General features: G+C 40.6%; 1 protein-coding gene and 1 pseudogene across 2 annotated transcripts in view; one reads left to right on the top strand and one right to left on the bottom strand.

Annotated features, from left to right (window-relative positions):
- The window catches only part of dpysl2b (dihydropyrimidinase like 2b), a 36,430-nt gene that overhangs the window by 4,904 nt on the left and 10,733 nt on the right, over positions 1-20,793 (top strand). For both annotated transcript variants that reach the window (XM_069677124.1, XM_069677125.1), the window contains exons 2-11: positions 11,641-11,729; positions 12,289-12,473; positions 14,075-14,239; positions 14,340-14,401; positions 16,176-16,256; positions 16,439-16,507; positions 17,812-17,932; positions 18,277-18,433; positions 18,556-18,697; positions 19,763-19,933. In XM_069677124.1, coding sequence (XP_069533225.1) covers positions 11,641-11,729; positions 12,289-12,473; positions 14,075-14,239; positions 14,340-14,401; positions 16,176-16,256; positions 16,439-16,507; positions 17,812-17,932; positions 18,277-18,433; positions 18,556-18,697; positions 19,763-19,933 — 1,242 coding nt within the window. The remainder of the gene's footprint in view (positions 1-11,640; positions 11,730-12,288; positions 12,474-14,074; positions 14,240-14,339; positions 14,402-16,175; positions 16,257-16,438; positions 16,508-17,811; positions 17,933-18,276; positions 18,434-18,555; positions 18,698-19,762; positions 19,934-20,793) is intronic.
- On the bottom strand, positions 2,684-2,802 carry LOC138605239 (5S ribosomal RNA; annotated as a pseudogene).

Raw genomic sequence — 20,793 nt, 5'->3', positions numbered from 1 at the left:
TAAAGAAGCAAAGATGAAAACTGTGATTATTTATAGACTTCCTGCATACTGCTAGAAAAAGACTTAAAACATGAACTGAGATCTGTCCACATGATGATGTTTATTGTCTGTTGCAGACTGTCACTTGCTAGCTTAATTTAAAATCCCCTTAAACAGTTGCACATTTAAATACTTCACAAAAATGAAGGATATTGAGTCATAACTGATAATTGGAAACATATTTTGGGCTGTGGTGATGACATGATTGGTGTCTCTGGTGAAAAACAGGCAGCCGCTCAGGTGAATCATCCTCCTCTCAGCTCTCAGGAGAGTGCAGGAGGAGTGATCAGAGGATTAGGAGGAGGGTTGTAGTCCCTGCAGCGATTAAGTAAGACCTAAATAGATAGACTTCCTTTTCTCAAAGAGTGCATGAAAGGAAAAGGCGGTCAGAAACAGGATCTCTTAAATGATTTAAAGTATTTAGCATGCTGCGTGAGATTGACCCTGCTGAAGATAGATGCATCATGGATTTCATTCTTCCAGCTGCAGAGTCTCAACACTAACGTCCCACTGTACTTCACTGTACAGACTCGAGTGTGAATAGTGGCTGAGCTTATTAAACCAAACAGAGGCTGGAGAGGAAATGAGGGTAAATTGAATAAAATCTGATCAGGACTGGCTTCAGCAGTGACAAAGGAACTCTGTGTCTTCTGTTCCTTTCTGCATAAACCTATCAAATGAAGAGTTTAGATTGTTTTATCCATCCATCTCCATCGTTATGGGTGGGGTTCTGGTGGAGCTGAGTGTGGGGCCAGATGGAGTCGGGTCAGCTGCACAGGCAGGATGTACTTGCAGCAGCTCCCATCAAATATGAATGAACCTTCACGAGATCACCCCCTGGTTCGGAGCTTCTGTGACTCAGGACTATTTTCATCATTCTAGCTGTGTACAGCTAAACCAGAGCAGACTGGCTGCAACTAATCTCTATTTACAGATTCTACATAGAAATGTATGTTGTCATTTTTTTCTTTAAAGATGATTTTCCTGGCCTTTTAGGCCTCCATTGAGTGAGATGACAGTGGATAGTTTCGGAAACACAGAAAGAGAGATTGGGGGATGACATGTGGTAAAGGGCCGAGGGCGAGAGCCGAACACGGGACCGCCGCATTGAGGACTGTAGCCTCCGCACATGGGACGCGCAACCAAACCACTGACCCAAACTGGAGCCCCAACAAGTAGTCAATTAATGAGAAATACAATAAACAGACTTGATCAAACATCATATAAACAAAGAAAACAAGTATATATTTGTAAAGCTGAAACCAGGGAATGTTAAATGCTAAAAGATTTCATCAAACTTGTTGTCATTTAGTTCTTTCGATCGATCGATGAGTACCGGTAATTGGTTGATGATTTCTCAAAGCTCAAAAGCTCAAAAATAGAGCTCGACTTCTTTGCAGGACAGGGGCGGATATAAAAACAGTTGAAAGCAAAGCAGAAAACAAAAACAAAGACAGTTTTAGTAAAGTAAATGCATCTCTAATGTCCATGTCAGGAGATGGTAAAAATAGACTGAGGCTATAATAAGACCGCCCTGGATTAAAGTCTCAGTGACTACAATCCCCAGAGGATGAGGGATCATTAGGCAGTCTGCTAGTAAACCTGTAGTACAGTAGTTTTTCCCCGGGGGAAGCTCAGTGTGTTGGTACTTACTGTTAAGGTCGCCTCAGTGTGTTCATGCTGTTATCTCCGGGTGCACAGCAGCCTGGGGCCATGTCTGTGCACACATCACACATCGCCATGCTGCTCACCAAATCACCCGCTTAACGGCACTGCCCCGCTTTTTCACGCTCAATATCATCCCAAATCGCCCCATTCATAGAGTAATCAGTGTGTGTGTGTGTGTGTGTGTGTGTGTGTGTGTGTGTGTGTATACAGTAAGGGAACTTTTTTATCAATCAGCACATGAACAAAGGAGAATACTGTTTGGTAAATCTGTAACAGGATCGTGGTGCCTCCAGCTGCAACACACTGCAGAGAGAGGTCAGTGACAGGCTTTTCCTAGAAGAACAGAGAATTTATGTGAAATTTCCATGTAAGAGACAATTTTAGGTCAAGATTTTAAGTCAGGGGAGTAATGACTGAATTGTTAGGAATGTAATATTCATTTATAATCACTTTAAATTAATATATGTGTTTTTGTTGATGTATAATGAGCTCTTTTTATCTACAGAGGGTGCAGGTCTGTTCAACAGAGTCCACCACGTTACACAGCCATGTCATACCGCCCACATACTGCCATGTTATTTCCACCATGTTATAAGGCCATGTCATCTTGTTTCTAGTGCAGAATGGACAAACCAAAAACTGTCTGTAGAGCAGCTTTTTGGCAGGTCAGTTAAATGGAATGGATTGCACTTATATAGCACTTTTCTAGTCTTCAGACCACTGAAAGCGCTTTTACACTACATGTCACATTCACCCTTTCACACACACATTCACACTCTGATGGCTGAGGCCTAAGTGCCAATCTCTAATCAGTATCTATGCACATTCATACCCGATAGCTATGCCACCGGGAGCAATTTGGGGTTCAGTGCCCCTAAGGACACTTCGACATAAAGACTGAAGCAGTCAGGGATGGAACCCCCAACCTTCCGATTGAGAGACGACCGCCAGCTACCCCTGAGCCCCAGCCGCCCCAAGCTTACAACACCTGATATTCCCAGGCGGTCTCCCATTCAAGTACTAACCAGGCCCGACCCTGCTTAGCTTTCGAAATTGGATGAGATCAGACATGTTCAGGGTGGTATGGCCAAAAGTCATACCACCATGTTATATTGCCATTTTTCTAGTGCAGGATGGACAAACCAAACATTGACTGTAGATCAGGGTGTTTTGGCAAGTCTTGGCCCCTGTAGGTTCTCCAACAAGTCAGAAACGGGAGGGTCAGTACGTACAAAACATCCCCACTAGAGGCCCCTAAATCCTACGCACTTCTTCTTTAAGCCTCAGTGTTTAAATTCCAAGGTAATCATTTTATACATCTTAAATTAAAACACGTTTAAGAGAAAATTTAGGGGAAATTCTCTATGTCAAAAAGAAAATTTTACAGAAAATGTTGATCTCAGATGTAATTTAATCAGTCAGTCAATCAATCAATCAATCAATCAATCAGATTTTATTTGTATAGCACTTTTCATACATTTAAAACATAAAAAAATACATAAAAGCAAAATAAAAACAATCAACATCCCCTCCCCCCCAACTCATGCACAAGGCTAAATAAAAACATGTAAACAGAGAGCTCATTAAAAACAGGAACTGACCAAAGTGAGGAAACGCTATGAATTCATAAAGAGGAAACTCTGGAGGTAGGATTAAAATGATAAGACTCAAAATAGCAGAATAAAATGGTGAACACAAATAAGACAACACTAATAAAACACTAACAAGTAAATCAATAATCCAGAAAACTAAAACTAGAGTAAAGTAATAAAGCACTAAAATAAGATAATAACACACTCAACGAATCTATATGAATCACTTAAACAAAGATGTTAAAGAAACAAGTTAATAAATAAAGTTAAATAAAGTAAAATTCAGTTAAAAGCCAGACTAAAAAGCTAGGTCTGTGTAGCTCGCAGGTCTTTAGGTAGGCTGTTCCACAGGCGGGGGCTGTAATGATGAAAAGATGCCTCATTTTAGGTTTTGGTTCTGACTTTTGGCACAATTAAAAGCCCACTACCCGAAGACCTGAGGGTTCTCACAGGCTCATAAGTTAATATTTAAGTTAATATTTCTCGATGAAAGACAATTTAAGTTTATTAGGTAAAGTTAGAAAATCATAAGGGAATTTTAAGTGAATTATCAGAGTTGAGGAATTTCACAAGTAGGTAAACAAAGGAGACTGTTTAATCCAAATCTCCGAACATATGCTTGATACACACACACACACACACACACACACACACACACACACACGCACACGCACGCACGCACACACACACACACACACACACACACACACACGAACAAGTCACTTTTCAGATGTATTTTTGTTTTCAGTTTCTCCTGTTTGGATGATTTTCCAAACCGAGGTTTCAGGTTTCACATTTATCCCTCTGGGAAATAGTTTTATTCCTGTTTGGCCGTCCAGCCAGCCGGTCGTCTGTTTTAAATTAAGCAAAAACAATGAACATGGTTGTACAGTAGTTGTCTGAACATGAACTGAGATGATTGTGGTGGCAGGCTGGTTTTTGAATAATCCAGGACACACATAAATCACAGTGTTGAAAGTCTGACCTGGCAGCGTTCTCTACCTGACTTCATGAATTTTCCCAGGATATTTTCCATTTGGAAACAACAACAACACATGACGTTGCCGGGTTACGTCTAGCACTGGCGGACGTTTTCACTAAGCCCACCAGTTTTTCTCCTGAATTCACGAAACTCTGTCTTCCCAGTCACCAGGCGTCTCTTTTCCTCTGTGTGGTGTTTTATTTTTCACCTTTGAGGTTCTGCTGCTTTGTTTTTACACAACACGGTTTAATTATGCGTAATTAACTACAGAAGTCATATGATAGGAAAGATTGATCTCACTGCCTGCAACAGAGAAATAATCAATATTCCCAGACTCATTCATCAGCTCATTTATTTTATACTCAGCAGCCTTTAGCACTAGTTTACTATTACCTAGGACCATGCATAATGTAAAAAGGGGCACTCATTATGATGAACCAACACAGAATTTTTACCTAAATCTGCAGATCGTTTTACGGATTTTAAGCATCCTTGAGATCTTTATTTTATTTTATATATTTTTACAGCTAAATATTTTACAGCGTGGGTTTGACTCTCAATGGCTCTCACAACTGTACATGACCTACCCAGTAGACTACTGAACGACAGGGAGCCAGGTGGACTGGTGACTAGCTAGTGAAGAGAGGAGCATTTCACAGCTAAAGAGACTTCATATTTTAAGAAGTGGTGGAGAATAAAATGGAGCTAAAAAGAGAGTAAAACTTAAACTTACTAAATAGGAAACTGTTCAGCGTATAAACTTTGTAAGGCTTTCAGTAGTCCTTTTACACATTCTGCAACAATAACAAAGCTCCGCCGTTACTCCACCTTCATTCTTTACACTGAACCACTTGACGGTGTAGTATTGCAGCCTCTGTGTGTGATTTTACCATAGACTGTATAAAAAGATGGCCGACATGACAGCTCTCTGAAAGGGAAGCCAAACCCTCTCTATTGCCCCCTGCTGACTGGCTGCAGTATAGGTCATAAAACCCGCCTCCTCCATGTTAACAGATGGGACATGAGTCAAACTATAAAATCAAAATACACTGCAAATACATTTTCCTCAAACATGTTTTCTGTCATTATAGTTAGTTCTTATTATGCTGATTTATGTCCAAGTGTTAATTTAAAAAAAAAAGTTTTTAAATAAAAGTTTATTCTTAATTGATGCTGTAAAAAGGATGATTGACAGCTCTGTTGACGAATACGGCTCCTGCAGACGATCTGTTCTGGATTAGCAGAGTAGAGGACGAATGGTGAGAGGAGACGTAACTAAAACAATCACTATAGTCATTGAAGTTAACATATCTGTGAACGTCAAGAAGCTGTTCTGCCGGCGTGCGGGATCTTTGCTGCATTTTTTTGGTAATTTAAGTGTGTGTGTTTTGGTTTGGCTGCTAACCAAAGGCTGCTGGTTACGGCTGCTCCACCCGCTGATTGCTGCTGCTCCACTCTGACTCTAAGAAACGTCACCAGCACAAGACGTCATGGGGGTAGTTTGGCTTCATCTTCATGTGTCTTTCATCTTTTTTTTTTTTTTTTTTTTTTACAGTCAATGGTTCTGGCATTCCTGTAGCAAAAGAGGCGCAATGCATTAACAAAGTGAGCTTCCCGCACAAGCCGTTTTTCCATTCTTTTAGCCTCTGTTAAACATCTGTTACATCTGCTGCTCAGAGGTGAAATGGATTCATCCCACCATTCGTTGTGACTTTTACACAGACGCAGAAGCATAAGCGAGGTGTAACAGTCCTGTCTTTAAAAGGCTGCACAAATGCAGGTAATATTTACAACTTGTTGTGCTGCCCCAAGAGGCCAAAAGAAAACAACAACCTAGCAGTGGCTCTTCAACTTTTGCCCAAAGATTTTTAAAGTCAGTTAATTTCTTTGAACCATGTGAGTAGCAACAAAACATGTCAAACTGTATAATAATTCACCAAGTTATAATTATCGAGATGAAATAAACTGCAAGAGGTTGTTGACAACTGTCACACAAACCATAGAAGAAGAAGTTAACCCAACATGTCATCTTGCAGTCTAAATCGATCATGCTAACCTCATTCTTGCTAGCCTTGATAGCATCAGAGCACACTTGTTTTTGCGTAGTACATTGTAGAAATAGTTTTGCTGGTCTGACATTTACATCAGCGAGGTTAACTATTCTAGTGTGGAATGAAAACACAGCAGTTTAGCAACAGTGAACCCATTGAGATTTGTCCACATCCTGTTTGGGAGGCTGGAAGAGGTTCCCATGAAGGAAAGGTCATTGTCATGTTTGGCTGTGTTCCAGTACAACCAGACACTCTCTCCAAAACCCTGTAACCTCCGAAACAATTAGATGACTATACAGCCAGAGTGGATTCAGGGCATGTAAACACTCTGCTAATTTCCTGCAGCTGAAGCGTAAAAACTCAACCCTGAAGACGACAAAAAGACTACTTTTTAGTCAGACTTTTTCAGAATCATCAGCCTCTCTATCAAACAGTAAACTAGCCATTTTTTATGGATCAATAATAAGTGATTCTTTCTGAAAAGTACATTTTTACCTCTCAGGCAGAAAAGTGTGCTAGCCAAGACTGTGTGAAAATTTGAGTGTTGAATCAAGAACCAAAGTCTGTTGGCAATCCTCAGTTAGTAATGTGATAATGACGGTCATGATGAGGCACATGATGTAACGACATATTTCAAAGCAGTTGTTGGGTTGAGAGCAGGCCAGCGTTGGGCTGGAGCGCGGCCAGTCGCTCCACCAGAGCAGTCTGCTGCACATAGATCGAAGATTACCACATAATCTATTTGCATTAGTTCCATCAGTGCTGTCAGAGCGCCGCCACACCTTTCAGATGACAACTGCAAAGCATTTCCAGATCTGCTGCAGTCAGCGGAAGTCCTCGTGTGTGTGTTAGTGAGGGTGTGTTTGTGTGTTCGTCTCCCTTCATTGAAAAACCATGAGTGCGTGGTTTAAATTTATGAGCAAAAAGCAGAAAGGATATGACTCTATGAAACGTCATCCATGTGTTTGTCTGGTTGCTGTACAGTTGTAGTAAAAACAAAAAGAGATGAGATGTGCGTTATTGCAGCCCTTTACTCAGATATGTCTTCTCCTATACAAAGGACAATTTAGTCTTTTAAAATACCTGGGAAAATGAGTAAAAGAAATAGCTTTTCATATTAGGAACTTTGGGTGGAATTGGCCCTTATATAATTACATGACAAACCCAAAGTCAAAGCTTACGTATGAGAGTCTGTGGAAAGGTCTTGGAGAGTACTTTCTCTTTGAGAAAGAGTTGTATACATACCTAACAGGCTCCAGACGGACCTGAATTAAATCTGACATAGTGTGTCATATTGTGTCATATTAGCCGCTATTAGCATAACACACCTAAAACTCACCTGCACTGCACCTTGCATTCATGTGGTGTCAATGAGTCAATAAGTTACCAACTGTAAAAGTTCACCTGAATGCCCCCTCAAGTCGAAACAACAACTGAGAAAGTAGGAGAAAACATTGGTACATGACTTAAGCAAAAAAAAAAAAAATGGTGGGCAGTGTTTTTTTTTGATGGCGATACACTTTTTTATAAATCTTAAAATATTTATTTGACTAACTTACAATATGGTATAATTAGTTGCTTTAGTTGTTACCCATCTAGTTCTGTTGTTTCCACTTAAAGACTTAAAGGGGCCATATCTTTTTAATGGATATTCTCATGTTGCATGGGTTTCACATGTTTGGGTGTTTATTGTTCACAGTGAAAAAGTGAAAACTGCATGATCCCGTGTTTTTCCATTATTAAAAAGGTCGCCTCTGAAATGGGCCGTTTCACAACAGCTGCAGGTTTCTACGTAGAACCTTGCTTTCACTGAAATCGACTTATCGTCATTCACCTCAAGCTGCCTTCTTGCACTAGCTTGTAGTCAAGTCGTTATCAAGATTTCAACTTACCATTCCGATACCTCCTGGAGATTCTGGCTCGTACATATAAGCCAGAATAGCCGATCCTAGAGCAGCCATGTTTTCTACAACTTCGGAGTGAAATATACAAATACTGTCAGCCAATCGTGGCTAAAGTCTGACCTTTGAATGGCAAATCAGCTTGTTTGTTTCAGGAGGAAAAAATATTGAAATTAAAATATATTGATTTTTAAAATGAAACAAACTTTACCAATGTGATTCAAAAACAGATTAGAATAATAGAAGATTGATTACATAGCTAAAATATGTCCCCTTTAAAGTTCAGACTGAACTGTTGCATGCTGAGTTGTATTGTGGGTAATGTAGGCGGGATGGTTTCAAAGGGCACCTCTGGTTCTGCTCCAAGTGTTCTCCTCACTTATGCAACCCCAAGTTATTAAATTATTGATTTATCTGTTGATATTTTTCTGACCCATTCTTAAATCTATATAATTAGTCAGAAAATAGGGACAAATGATTGTCACATTCTTCCAGAGCTCTAGGTACATCTTCCTATTGCTGCTTTTGTCTGACCAACACCGAAACAGATAGACAAACCAGCAAATCTTGACAATTGAAAAGTTAGGTTTGGAGAGTTTATGATATATCTGCTAAAAGAATTGATATTCTAAATTGTGAAAACCAAACCACAAAGTTCATGTGACAAAAACAATGACAAACCAAACACCTAAAACAGTTTAAAGATGTAATATGTTGTCCCGGCTGCTGTATAGTACATAGTACATAGTACATGCAGAGTGAGCATCAGGTACCACCTGCCCCTGCCTGTGCATGCAAAGAGGTATTTCCATTACATCCGTGTCTGAGCACTAGCCATACCTCTTCCTTATAAGAAGGAGTCTGAGAAGATAAAGAAGATGAATGAATGAAAAGTATTACAAGAAGCTGAGTTCTGCAGGGCAGTTGAGACGCAGGGCAGGGCTCTGACTGGGAGCGTTTGCAGAGCAGCAGTTGTGTTTGGGGCCAGAGCTGCTGGCCCGGCAGCAGCTAGCGGCAGCGGCTCAAACAGTGCAGCCTTTGTTAGCCGGGATGCTGTAGTCCTTGTGACCAGAGCTGCCACTCCCTTTTTGGACAGAGAGCCCGAGCCGCCGGGGTGAGGGACGAGGGTGAGGGGCTCCTGGTGGGAGACTGTGGAGGTTGCAGACCTCCCCCTCCCCTCCACTCCTCCTCTCCTGCACAGAGACAAGTGTCCCAGCAGCAGGCGTGGATGATTGATTACACAGCTTGTGCTCTGATTGGTCCCCTCTGATGTCATTACCGTGACAGCACAACATATGAGGGGGGGGGGTGTGTGTCTGGAGGCGGTCGTCTGTTTTCATTGTTGCAACTGTGAATGCTTCCGTAGTGTTGTTGTTCAAGCAGAGCTGAAAATTAACCAGCAGAAAGAGAAACAGTGAAGGAAATTTAGTTTCTGTTTCTGCTGTGAAGCACGCAAAGCTGTTTTGGTTGTTTGATTTAGGGATAATTGTCATGATAAATAGATGTAGCCTTTCTAAGGTATAAGAAAAAGTCTTTTATGGCCTTTAGAAAGCAGATTTTGTTGGATCTTTACATCTATCTATCTACTAAACTGCTGTTGTTTTGTCAAAAAGGTCACAGGTCACGGGCCAGGATAAGGCCTGATCCCCACTGACTTAACACTCAATTAAAAACACTTTTAAAAATGGTAAAAGTCTAAGTTCAAAACTCTTAGAAAAATTTATAAGTCTATAAAAAAGGCTCTGAGAAATAGCAGGATCTGATGCAACACAAGTTTATTGTGTACAGATGGTCAAACACAGCAACAAACTCGGAGCTCAGCCATGGTGTAACTGCCTGCACTGTTCAGAGCTTTGGCCTTATATTCTCTGTGGTGGCCCGCCTTTCTGTGGAGCTTTCTAACAGTCTGTTACACCTCTTTTTGTTATCCACATGTCCTCTGCTCATCTCTAAGTGTGTCTGAAGCGGGAAGAAGAGGGATGATTTTTTCCTAGTTTGGAAACAAACATAAATCGTCGCCTTTACATCCATAACCTTCCTTGTTTTGTGTAGCTGAATGTAGAAAAATGGACACTCTCGTTTAGTTTGTCTCTTTGGTCACGGCAACCCCGCCCCTTGCCCCTGACGTAAGTGGTTCGTGGTTCTAGACTAGCAAAGAGTTGGGGCCGCTCTGGCCGGGAGCCGGTTCATTTTCAGTTGAAACACAAAAAACTGCTTCGCAATTGAGCACCGGCAACAAACAACTGGCCCTGAAACTGCCTTGGTGGAAAAGGGGTAACAGAGACGCACTCAGCTGATTGTGGCTGGTTCCCACTCAGGATTCAGGAGTCTGACTCAGTTAAAACAGACCACAGGGCTGAACAGATTTTGAAAAAACAGCAAAAAGAAATATTGTATGCTTTAAAGCATATGATTTTAAACACATTTTACCTGAATACATGCATTTCACACAGAATATATAATCTTCACTCAGGTTACATGATGTACTTCACACTCAGGATCAATATGGTTTTTCAAAATTCCTTCAACACTGTTACTAACCAATGTACACATTTGTGACTGTTTACCTAAACATCTCATTAACATGTGTTACTCATGTTGGACAAATCACTCAAGGATGCTGTTTACAAATTGTTACCAAAGGCAGAAAAATGATCAGAGACAAGCGCCATAAATATACTAATAGTTTACGCCACAAAGTGCATGTTGCACGTAAAGAAAATTTTACACATTTCTTTGTATACAATACAGTTATTTAAACTAGTGCAGTAAAGCTGACAAGTATGTACAATATACATATACTTTTTTATTATGAGACAGTGTTTTAGGAGTGTGTACAGTTTGTTATTGGTAAATGGACTCAGCGCTTTCACACACATTCACACACTGATGAATGCCTTGAGGAGCAATCTGGTGTTCAGTGTCTTGCCCAAGGACACTTCAACATGTAGACTGCATAGTATCAAACCGCTAACCTTCCGGTTCAGAGGCCCACTCTACCACTGAGCCACAGCCATCTGTGTGAGAGTAGGAGAAGAAGAACAGCCAGTATCAGTTGAAAGACATTTCTCAGCCATGTGTTCCTTATCAGAAGGCATCCTGAAAAGGCCAAGCAGAGGCTGCTCTGTAAGCACGGCAGGTTGTTTATTTTCTGCAGCGTGTCCCAGTCCTCCCTTTTTATATGACATTTCCCAAAATGTCCTTCATCAAATGGACTTAATCCTGCATCTAATGCAGCCAAATCGGATACTCACACTCACAAGCGTTTTTTTATAGGCATCTATAAAAGCCCAGACTGGTCTTAACCTGCTCAGATATTTAGCGTCTGGTTCCCACAGTTTGTCCTGATGAAATAATTAATGAGTTTAAATGCAGTTAAAGTTACGGATCTTCTTTTTGTTTCCCAGAGCGACCGTCTCCTGATCAAAGGGGGGAAGATCGTGAACGATGACCAGTCCTTCTGTGCTGACATCTACATGGAGGATGGAGTCATTAAGTGAGTTTACTGATTTTTCCCCTTTAAGCCATTTATGTAAGTACCCAGAATTCATTGTGTTTATAGAGTTATAATGGATCCATTTGTCTTACTTCTGTTACAATACAAACATGCAAAAATAGGGTTATAGTGAAAACACTAGTTACATTACATCATATCAGTCTACACCTTCAATATACCACTATTCAACCCAGTGAAAGATGGTCTGTATGTTAATTACACAAATAATTAGGCAAAAACAAAGACAATCTGGCTCAGATTATTGTTGAGGTAAGATTCGTTTTATACCAGAAACAACTGTTAGCTACATTTCTGACTTGAAAGCCACCAGACTCCATTTAGAAAACAGTCATTTTACCTGAACACAGGAGTTGTTGTTCGACTGTTTGCCTAATAAATTGACTTTTAAACAAAGTGGGCAATTAATTCCAACACATCACCAAAGCAGAAAACTAAACACCTCAATACCGCAACAACAAACTACGACTGTTTTGTTTATTTTATATAATTGTTTATTAGTTTTTCTTTTCCGTTTATTTTCTAATATTCTTTTCCTCAGACAAATTGGAGAAAACCTCATTGTTCCCGGAGGGGTTAAAACCATTGACGCCCATGGCCGCATGTTGTTGCCGGGCGGCATCGACGTGCACACACGTTTCCAGATGCCTGACCGAGGTATGACATCCGCTGATGACTTCTACCAAGGCACCAAGGCGGCGCTGGCCGGAGGCACCACCATGATCAGTAAGTGAGCAGCAGACAGTTCAGTCTGATTGTGACTTTATGTTTCAGTCTCCTTTCCAGTCCTCACTGTGACCACAGTGTTTACAGTGCCTCTTTCCCGGCTTCTTTATTCACTGATTGGCTTTAATTGAAAATATCTCCATGAGAACAGGCAGGGTGCCAGGCCTGCTCATGAGGAGGCCAAAAAATGAAACCATCCATCTGCTGTGAGGACTCACGAGCCACAATGTTCAGACTGAGCCAGGAAGTCAATTAACTTTCCCTTTGGACACACAGACTGCAGATTTGAATGAATAATTATTTTTAACTTTATTTTAGGCTTTTGTTTGTCTAAATTTCCTCTTACCGTCCAAACTCTTTTTCCTCAGGTCCACAGGGATCTTTCTAATCCAAAGACGGTGCAAAACATCTACTGGCATATCGACTGCTTCCTTTTCATGGTGTTTACCTGATATCTCTCATTTGCTACTTTTAGTTGATATTTAACATATATTTTATGCTATATCCTGGTACTATTTCATGCTACAGTTGCTAGAGTTGGATTCCAATTGCCAGATCTATTTTCATGTTGCTAATAACAGATTTTATCTCTTTGCTTTGAGAGCACTACTCTTAAAACACTAATAGCTCCTGTGAGGAACTTTCGGTTTGTGTTGATTTTGGCGCCCCCTGTGGACGAAGCTGTACCTCTGATTTTGTCCTGTACATTCTGAAGTGATGGTTTTTAACATATGACTGATACATATGACTTTCTTTAACTGTCATATATATCACTCACTTTAAATTTTTGCCCTGGAAAATATTAACAAAGGCAGCGTGGAGCTAATCGCTTCGTCTGACACCAACCCCCCGCCAGCAGTTTCAGGCATTAAAAATAACTACATAGAAATAATCAGTCTTGCTGCTGATGGTCTGGTTTGCTTTTGTAACTCATAGAGAGTCATCAGAATTAATTTCAGTCTGTTTCATAACCAGCGAAAAACTCCTCACAGGGGCTTTAAGTTATTTATGACTTGTATTATGTAAAGTTGTTGAAGCTACCTGAATTTTTTATTACTTTCTTTTTGTTACTATTAAAAAAGGTACAGGACTGTAAAGATAAAAATATAATTAAGGTAAATGTAGCTCCTCTCTGCCTCTGGCCCTCCCTGTGCTGACTCAGCAGCTGAACTCTCCTATCCCTCACAGTAGAACAAACACTCGCAGATGACTCGTGTATCGTTGCCACCTCGGTTATAACGCTGACTGCTCAGTGTCAGACAGGTCTGAAACAGTGATGTAATGGGTGGCAGCCTGGTGACTGAATGTCAGTGGACTCATTTACAGCCAAAATGGAAAGTGACAAAAAACAATTTGAAATGCTATTTGAGAGGCGGGAGACAAACGTCGAGACTTTCAGGGATTCATGTTTTTAATATCTGTCGATATCAATTTCAGATTTCATGTTTCATGTGGTCCAGTTGGAATGAAATTAATCTGAAACCACTCAAGATGTGACAGGAAGACAAGACAGGAAACAACATAATAATCCTGATTGATAGATAATATCACAACAGGGTCTCACTCACTGTGTTTGTCTCTGATTGTTTGTTTGTATCCAGTTGACCACGTCATCCCTGAGCCCGGAATCAGCCTCATCTCGGCCTTTGAGCAGTGGCGCGAGTGGGCCGACAGCAAGTCCTGCTGTGACTACTCGCTGCATGTCGACATCACCGAGTGGCACAAAGGCATCCAGGAAGAGATGGAGGCGCTGGTGAAGGATCACGGTGAGACCACACCCAACATAAAGTCACATTTTATATGAGAATCTGTTTTAATCCTCTACTTCACTCATGATTTTAACACGTTGACGTTCTATGTTGCCAGGTGTCAACTCTTTCCTGGTCTACCTGGCTTATAAGGATGTGTTCCAGCTTACTGACGCTCAGGTGGGGATACTTCTGTCCTCTTTCATTCTTTGTCATGCCCTAAAACAGACAACTTTCGACTTTAAAGAGTATGCATTTTCTCAATTCAGCTTCAGTTTAAAAGCCTTTTCTGAATGAAGTTTTGAGGAACATTTTTGCCAAAGCATTAAGTAAAAAATGCTCAAATGTTTCAACAACATACAAAAACAGTGTTGCAGCATTTTAGAGGTAAAAAGGTGAAATCACAATCAAATAAAACATCTCAAGACTCCTTGTTGAGTTTAGATGAAACCTTGAGTGAGGTAGGTATAGTGTGGAACATTATTCTAGACCAATCAAATCCAAAGTATCTATAAAGCAAACTTAAAAACAACAATAGTTGACCAAACGCTGTACAATTACAGATAGGCAAACCCTAAAACAATACAATTTCACACAAAGACCATTTTTTAAAGAAACAATGACAATAACTTAATAAAGTTAAGACCACAAGAAAAAAGAAAGATAACATGCTGAGCTAACAAATTAATAATAATGTGTTTCATTTAGCCTTACATGCTAGGAGTGCAAGAGTTTGGGGGCTTCGACTTCAAAAATATATCCCCTAATTCTGATTGGCTTCATTGAGATGCATACTCTGTTACACTAAATCTAATTAAACTGTAATTATCCTTTAACACAACAGTTGCTGCTGCACATTAATACAGATCAGATCTGTACCAATTTCAGTTAGCTGAATGATTATCAGTGAGATATGAGATGTGACAGCGCACAAAGGAATCAGCAGACGATGATGATGCTGTTTGTAGAAGCATTAGATGGATTTTCCAAATTAACAGCTAGATTATAACTTTATCCGGCGGACTAAGGGCTCACCCAGAACTGTTGAAAAACATTAAAAAAGTAATATATTCTCACATTAGGCTTTTTTTATTCAGGCAATGTCACATTCAATGACGTTTAATTAAAACCTGAGCCAGTGGGCAGAGAGATCTGTGGCCTACAATGAACCCGACATCATTACATCGTAGATGTGATATCACAGCTGTGATTCTGGCTCCTGCCCTCGGCGAGAGTTACTCTGTGAGGCTGTTAGTCTTGGCAAGACGTCATTTCACCCTGATTGTCTGTGTGCTTCTCTTGGGAAAGTGACTGGATAATGGAAGCCACGTCTCCGTCCAAGTTCTCTTTGTGACTCATGGCTAAAATGATTGAATCCCACTTGAAAGCAGCCTTGAAACAGATCTGTGTCACTCTTTGCACCTGTGCGAGGAATGTTCGCAAACCAGAGTCCATCTTCTCCGATGTCAAACTTTGACGGCTCTTTGTTGTTGCTTGTTCGGCAGCTGGGAGGTGATGACTCATTCAACACATCAGTTTTCCTTCTGAGTACACGTCTGAGTATGATCTTGCAGCTCAATAAACAATCAGAGGGTGGGAGACTCTCATGTTCTGGAAAATCAGGGTCGATGTTTCATATCACCACTAAAGTGTTTTTGAACTTTATAGTAATGATTATCCTCTTGAGGTTGAAGAAATCAATCTCCCTCAAAAAAATATCATACATGCTCACTCGTTGGAGAGCCAAGAAGCAAATCCTGATGATCCACGGTCTCAGACTAAATATAGGCTTTCTCAAAGCTAACAAGTTAGGTTTTCATTCAAACAACCTCCTGACCACATGCTCCTTTGACAGAATTTACTTTTGTACATCACTCAATGATACCTAACATGTCAGGGTCAAAGTTAAGCATGTGAATCCTAGATCATCACGGTACATTCCTCTTTGCTGCAGGTGTACGAGGTGTTCAGTGTGATCCGCGACCTTGGAGCCATCGCCCAGGTTCACGCTGAGAATGGAGACATTGTCGCTGAGGTATGACACTCGCTCCATACAACAATTGACCCATGATTATTTGCAAAGCGCTAAGCCTTGAGTCGATGCTCACGGCAGACAGCCTTTACTGCCAAGGCTGACCATGTTGAACATCTGCCTATGACTCAACATCTTGCATTTCCACTATGATTTATTTAAGTGTTACTGCTGTGTGTGTTTAGGAGCAGCGCAGGATCCTGGAGCAAGGGATCTCTGGGCCTGAGGGACATGTGCTGAGCCGTCCTGAGGAGGTAGGAGAGACTTTTAGCACTGAGGACACCGACCTGTCTGCTTTTGTTAATGGAAAGTTTGTTTTCACACTGGAAAGTGAAGAAGGAGTCAATCTCTGTGTTGTATTTACAGCAGTCATTTCCCCGCTAACCTTGTGGCCTTCACAGCTGCTGGTGTTGTGTCATTTGACAGTTTAAAAGTGAACCAACGGGTGACTCACTTCATTTGTTTATGTGGTTATTCCAATTGGGAACCACAGAGACATAATAAAATTAGAGCACTTCCTTTAGATAAATAGCTGTTGTTAGTCACAAACAGCCAGATCTGGCAACAAAGTAGTGAATGAAATTTCAGGAATGACTTATGATTATTTTGTTTTTTACTAAAATTTGTTGTTCTGAGACAGAATTCAGGCAAAAAAAGCATCAACAGGGGCACATTGTCCAAAAGGATTTACAGACAGGACGACAGTGTTCTCTCTTCGTGGAACACTTTGTCGCTGTTTGTCAGTGAAAAATCACAATCCCTCCGTCTCATTTTCAAAATAAGCTGCCAGGGAGCTCTTAAGTGTTTTACCTTCTTATTTGTTGCTATGGATGAAAAACAGAAGGAAAATAAAACTTTGATATTGTGGGAACGGTGGGAATTATGCTTCTTTGCCTTCATGGAGAGATTTAAATAAGAAGATTCGAGACACAACAGATTCCTGTGTGTGTCTGTACCATAAATGTGAAGCTACAGCCAGCAGTTGGTTAGCTTAGCTTAGCAAAAAGACTGGAATAGGTAAATAGCTAGTCCCCTTTGAGCAACAATTAAGATCACTTAATAAGCTGTAATATCTTGTTTTTAATTGTGCAAAAAAAACAGTTAAGACTTGGACATAAACCCCACAAGTTATTTATGTTCCTTAAGCTTTTCCCCATGTCATTAGTCTTCATGCTAAGCTAAGCTAATTGTACAAATTAGATTGTTTTTTCAAGATAATTCTTAGAAAACAAAAAGTGCACTGCCCAAAACGACAAACTCAGTTTATTCGCCCACTCAGTTTAGAATATTTTCATCACTTTATTTTAAAGTTGATGTCTTTAACTTTAAGCTATTTGTCTATAATTGAGTTTATCTGTAATTTTCAGGATAGTCTGAGAGACCATTCGCTTTTATGTGATCAAATAAACCCACTTTCTTTTTTTTATAAATTGTCATATGATGATATTCAATTTGCAAACAGAACAGGAAGAGCTGTGGAGGTTATTTTAGGTCATAGGGAAATGATGGGCATGTGATGGTCAGCAGTTGGTCACTCAGCAAAACATCTCTTCTCTAGGTGGAGGCGGAGGCTGTAAACCGCTCTGTGACTGTGGCCAATCAGACCAACTGCCCCCTCTACATCACCAAGGTGATGAGCAAGAGTGCTGCTGATGTCATCGCTCAGGCCAGGAAGAAGGGTGAGAGTCCAGTAGTGGAGATTCTTCAGATCTTAATCGAATTAAATCCACATTTTCTGCACGATTAGTCACCAACTTAATGTCTCTTTTCCAAAAGTAGAAACCACAGAAATAAGGCTTACAACAAAACCTCAGGCCACACCAATAACACAGACATAAATATTTGACTTTTGGTTCTCCACACTTAGATTTAGGTTTTGGACTAGAAAACAGTATATTAATACAGCAGATATGACAGAAAACCAACACAAGTCACAGAAAGATTTGCAACAGGAAACATTGACATGCATGAAACAAACTCCGGGATTGGAGTGTGAGGTGTTGTAATGGATTTGGACTTTCAGGTACTGTGGTCTATGGCGAGCCCATCACTGCTAGCCTGGGAACAGACGGATCTCACTACTGGAGCAAGAACTGGGCCAAAGCAGCTGCCTACGTCACCTCCCCTCCCCTGAGCCCCGACCCGACCACGCCAGACTATCTCAACTCCCTGCTCTCCTGGTGAGAACATCCAAACTGGAAATACTGTGATGCCAAATTGGACTTTGTGTTACTACATTTTTCAATACAACAACAAATAATGTCCCCTCTGTCCTCTTTTTACACCTTGACCTTCTGTATAGTGGTGACCTGCAGGTGACAGGAAGTGCACACTGTCCCTTCAACACTGCCCAGCGTGCTGTGGGCAAAGATGACTTTAGCTTGATTCCTGAAGGCGTCAATGGCACTGAGGAGAGGATGTCTATCATCTGGGACAAGTGTGTGGTATGTATTTTACACTAAAGAGGATGAAGTGTACTATGGGTCAGCATTTTGGGTACACTTCTTGCTCTATGTAGCTGTATTTCATGATATCTTTATATATAATTTCATAGTACTTTTCAGTTAAATCCATTGAAAGACTGTTTGTGCCTAAATAACCAGACTTTTTAATGAGCAGCAGTGTCCATCACTCGGTCCTCCACTTTGTTCCACAATAAAATATCTCAACAACTTGTGGATGCATTGCTTTAAATGTGGCACAGATAGTCGATATCCATGAAGGATGAATCTCTAATGACTTTTTATTAAAGATATAATCTCAAAGTTTTATGTTTCGTTCTCTTTGGCGGCACCTTATGGTAATATGAGGTAACTGTAGGAGTACACTTGCCACATATTCAGACGTCCACGGTTGGCTCTGGTTGTAACTCTTGATTTTCCTGGCTGAACGTCGCTTTCCATTTTAGATTGTTTGCCTTCATCTGAGCATCAAATTTGTTTCTTTTTCTTTGGATTTTCACTTATTTTTGAAGTTGTATCTGTAGTCATCGATCTTTCGTTTGTTTGTTCAGCCATAGTAGATTACTGTTTACTCACAACACTTGCAGAGACTGGAAAAACATCCACTTAGCTCTGCCTACCCTCTCCGGCAGACCAACCACTGCTGGGTGATGGAAAATGTGTCACTACTTGTGATTTTTTTCTGCGAATGTCGCGACCAACGCCTAGTCAATAATTCTGCAAATGCAAAGGCTTTCATCAGTGGGCCATAGGCATGGTATACCTGGTATACCAGGATGTTTGCATTGTAATTCTGAGCATGTTAACATGCTGAACTTAGCATTAAGCTAAAGAACCACTGTCCGTAAATGACGCCTCGCAGGGCTGTGAGCGAGGCTATAGATTCTAAGTCTTGTTGTAATTCAGTGAATTCAACACCTCACAAATCATGTACTTTCAGTATGCATGAAAAGGAACGGCACAGAGAAGGTCAGGACAAGCTTGAGTAAATGAAAGTACGACAGTGACCCCTGTGCTGTTCTCACTCTCAGCTTTGACTTATTTCAGGTGACGGGTAAAATGGACGAAAACCAGTTTGTAGCAGTGACCAGCACCAACGCGGCCAAGATCTTTAACCTGTACCCTCGCAAGGGTCGTATCGCTGTGGGCTCAGACGCCGACCTGGTGCTGTGGGACCCTGACTTCACGAAGATTATCTCTGCCAAGAGTCACAACTCGGTAAGGACTTGAAGTGATAATATGTGCGATTGTTCTCTAACTCAGTGTCTTTTGATATTACCACAGAGGGACACTAAAGTCTTTAAGGGTTTGAATTAGTCAAGTCAAGCCAAGTCAAAGTTTATTTATATAGCACATTTATAATAACCATTGTTGACCAAAGTGCTGCACAATGTTAAAACACAATATCAAATAAAAGACAAAAAATGAGTAAAAAGGGTCATAAAAACACATTAAATAAGAGTAAATATATGGTTGTCAGGATGTCAAGCTTAACTGGAATCAAAAAGTCAAGACAAAGAGGTAGGTCTTAAGCAAGGATTTAATACTTTCAAGGGTCTGAGTGGTTCTGATATTTACAGGTAGACTGTTCCACAGGTTTGGAGCAGCCACCGCAAAGGCTCTGTCTCCTCTGGTTTTGAGCCTGGATCTTGGAGCACCCAAAAGCATCTGTTTTTTTGACACCAGTGCTCTCACTGGAGCATGTTGGCGCAACTCAGACAAGTAGCTAGTGCATTTCAAGTTTTAAAAACAAGTAATGAAATCTTAAACTGGATCCTGAAAGTGACAGAAAGCCAGTGATGAGAAGCAAGTACTGGTGTGATGTGATCTTGTCGTCTATTCCCAGTCAGAAGATCGGCAGGTGCATTCTGAACCAGCTGTAAGTGATAAAGAGACAACTGATCTACACCAACATACAAGGAGTTACAATAATCTAAAAAAGCTAATCTTCAATGGTTAAGAACGCACAATGAAAAATCATCAAATAAAAGTCAATTTTTAAAATCATTTTTGTCTGTAAATGGGTCCTAAACACTTGGAGTTATTTGTACTGAAACAATTCAACAATTAGAAACCAT

Source organism: Semicossyphus pulcher, unplaced genomic scaffold (genome assembly GCF_022749685.1).
Source record: "Semicossyphus pulcher isolate SPU_LCO1_2020_fin unplaced genomic scaffold, fSemPul1.0.p SCAF_28, whole genome shotgun sequence".
NCBI classification, from domain to species: domain Eukaryota; kingdom Metazoa; phylum Chordata; class Actinopteri; order Labriformes; family Labridae; genus Semicossyphus; species Semicossyphus pulcher.
Note: the sequence above shows the minus strand (reverse complement) of the source record. Positions and strands in the feature narration are given on the sequence as shown.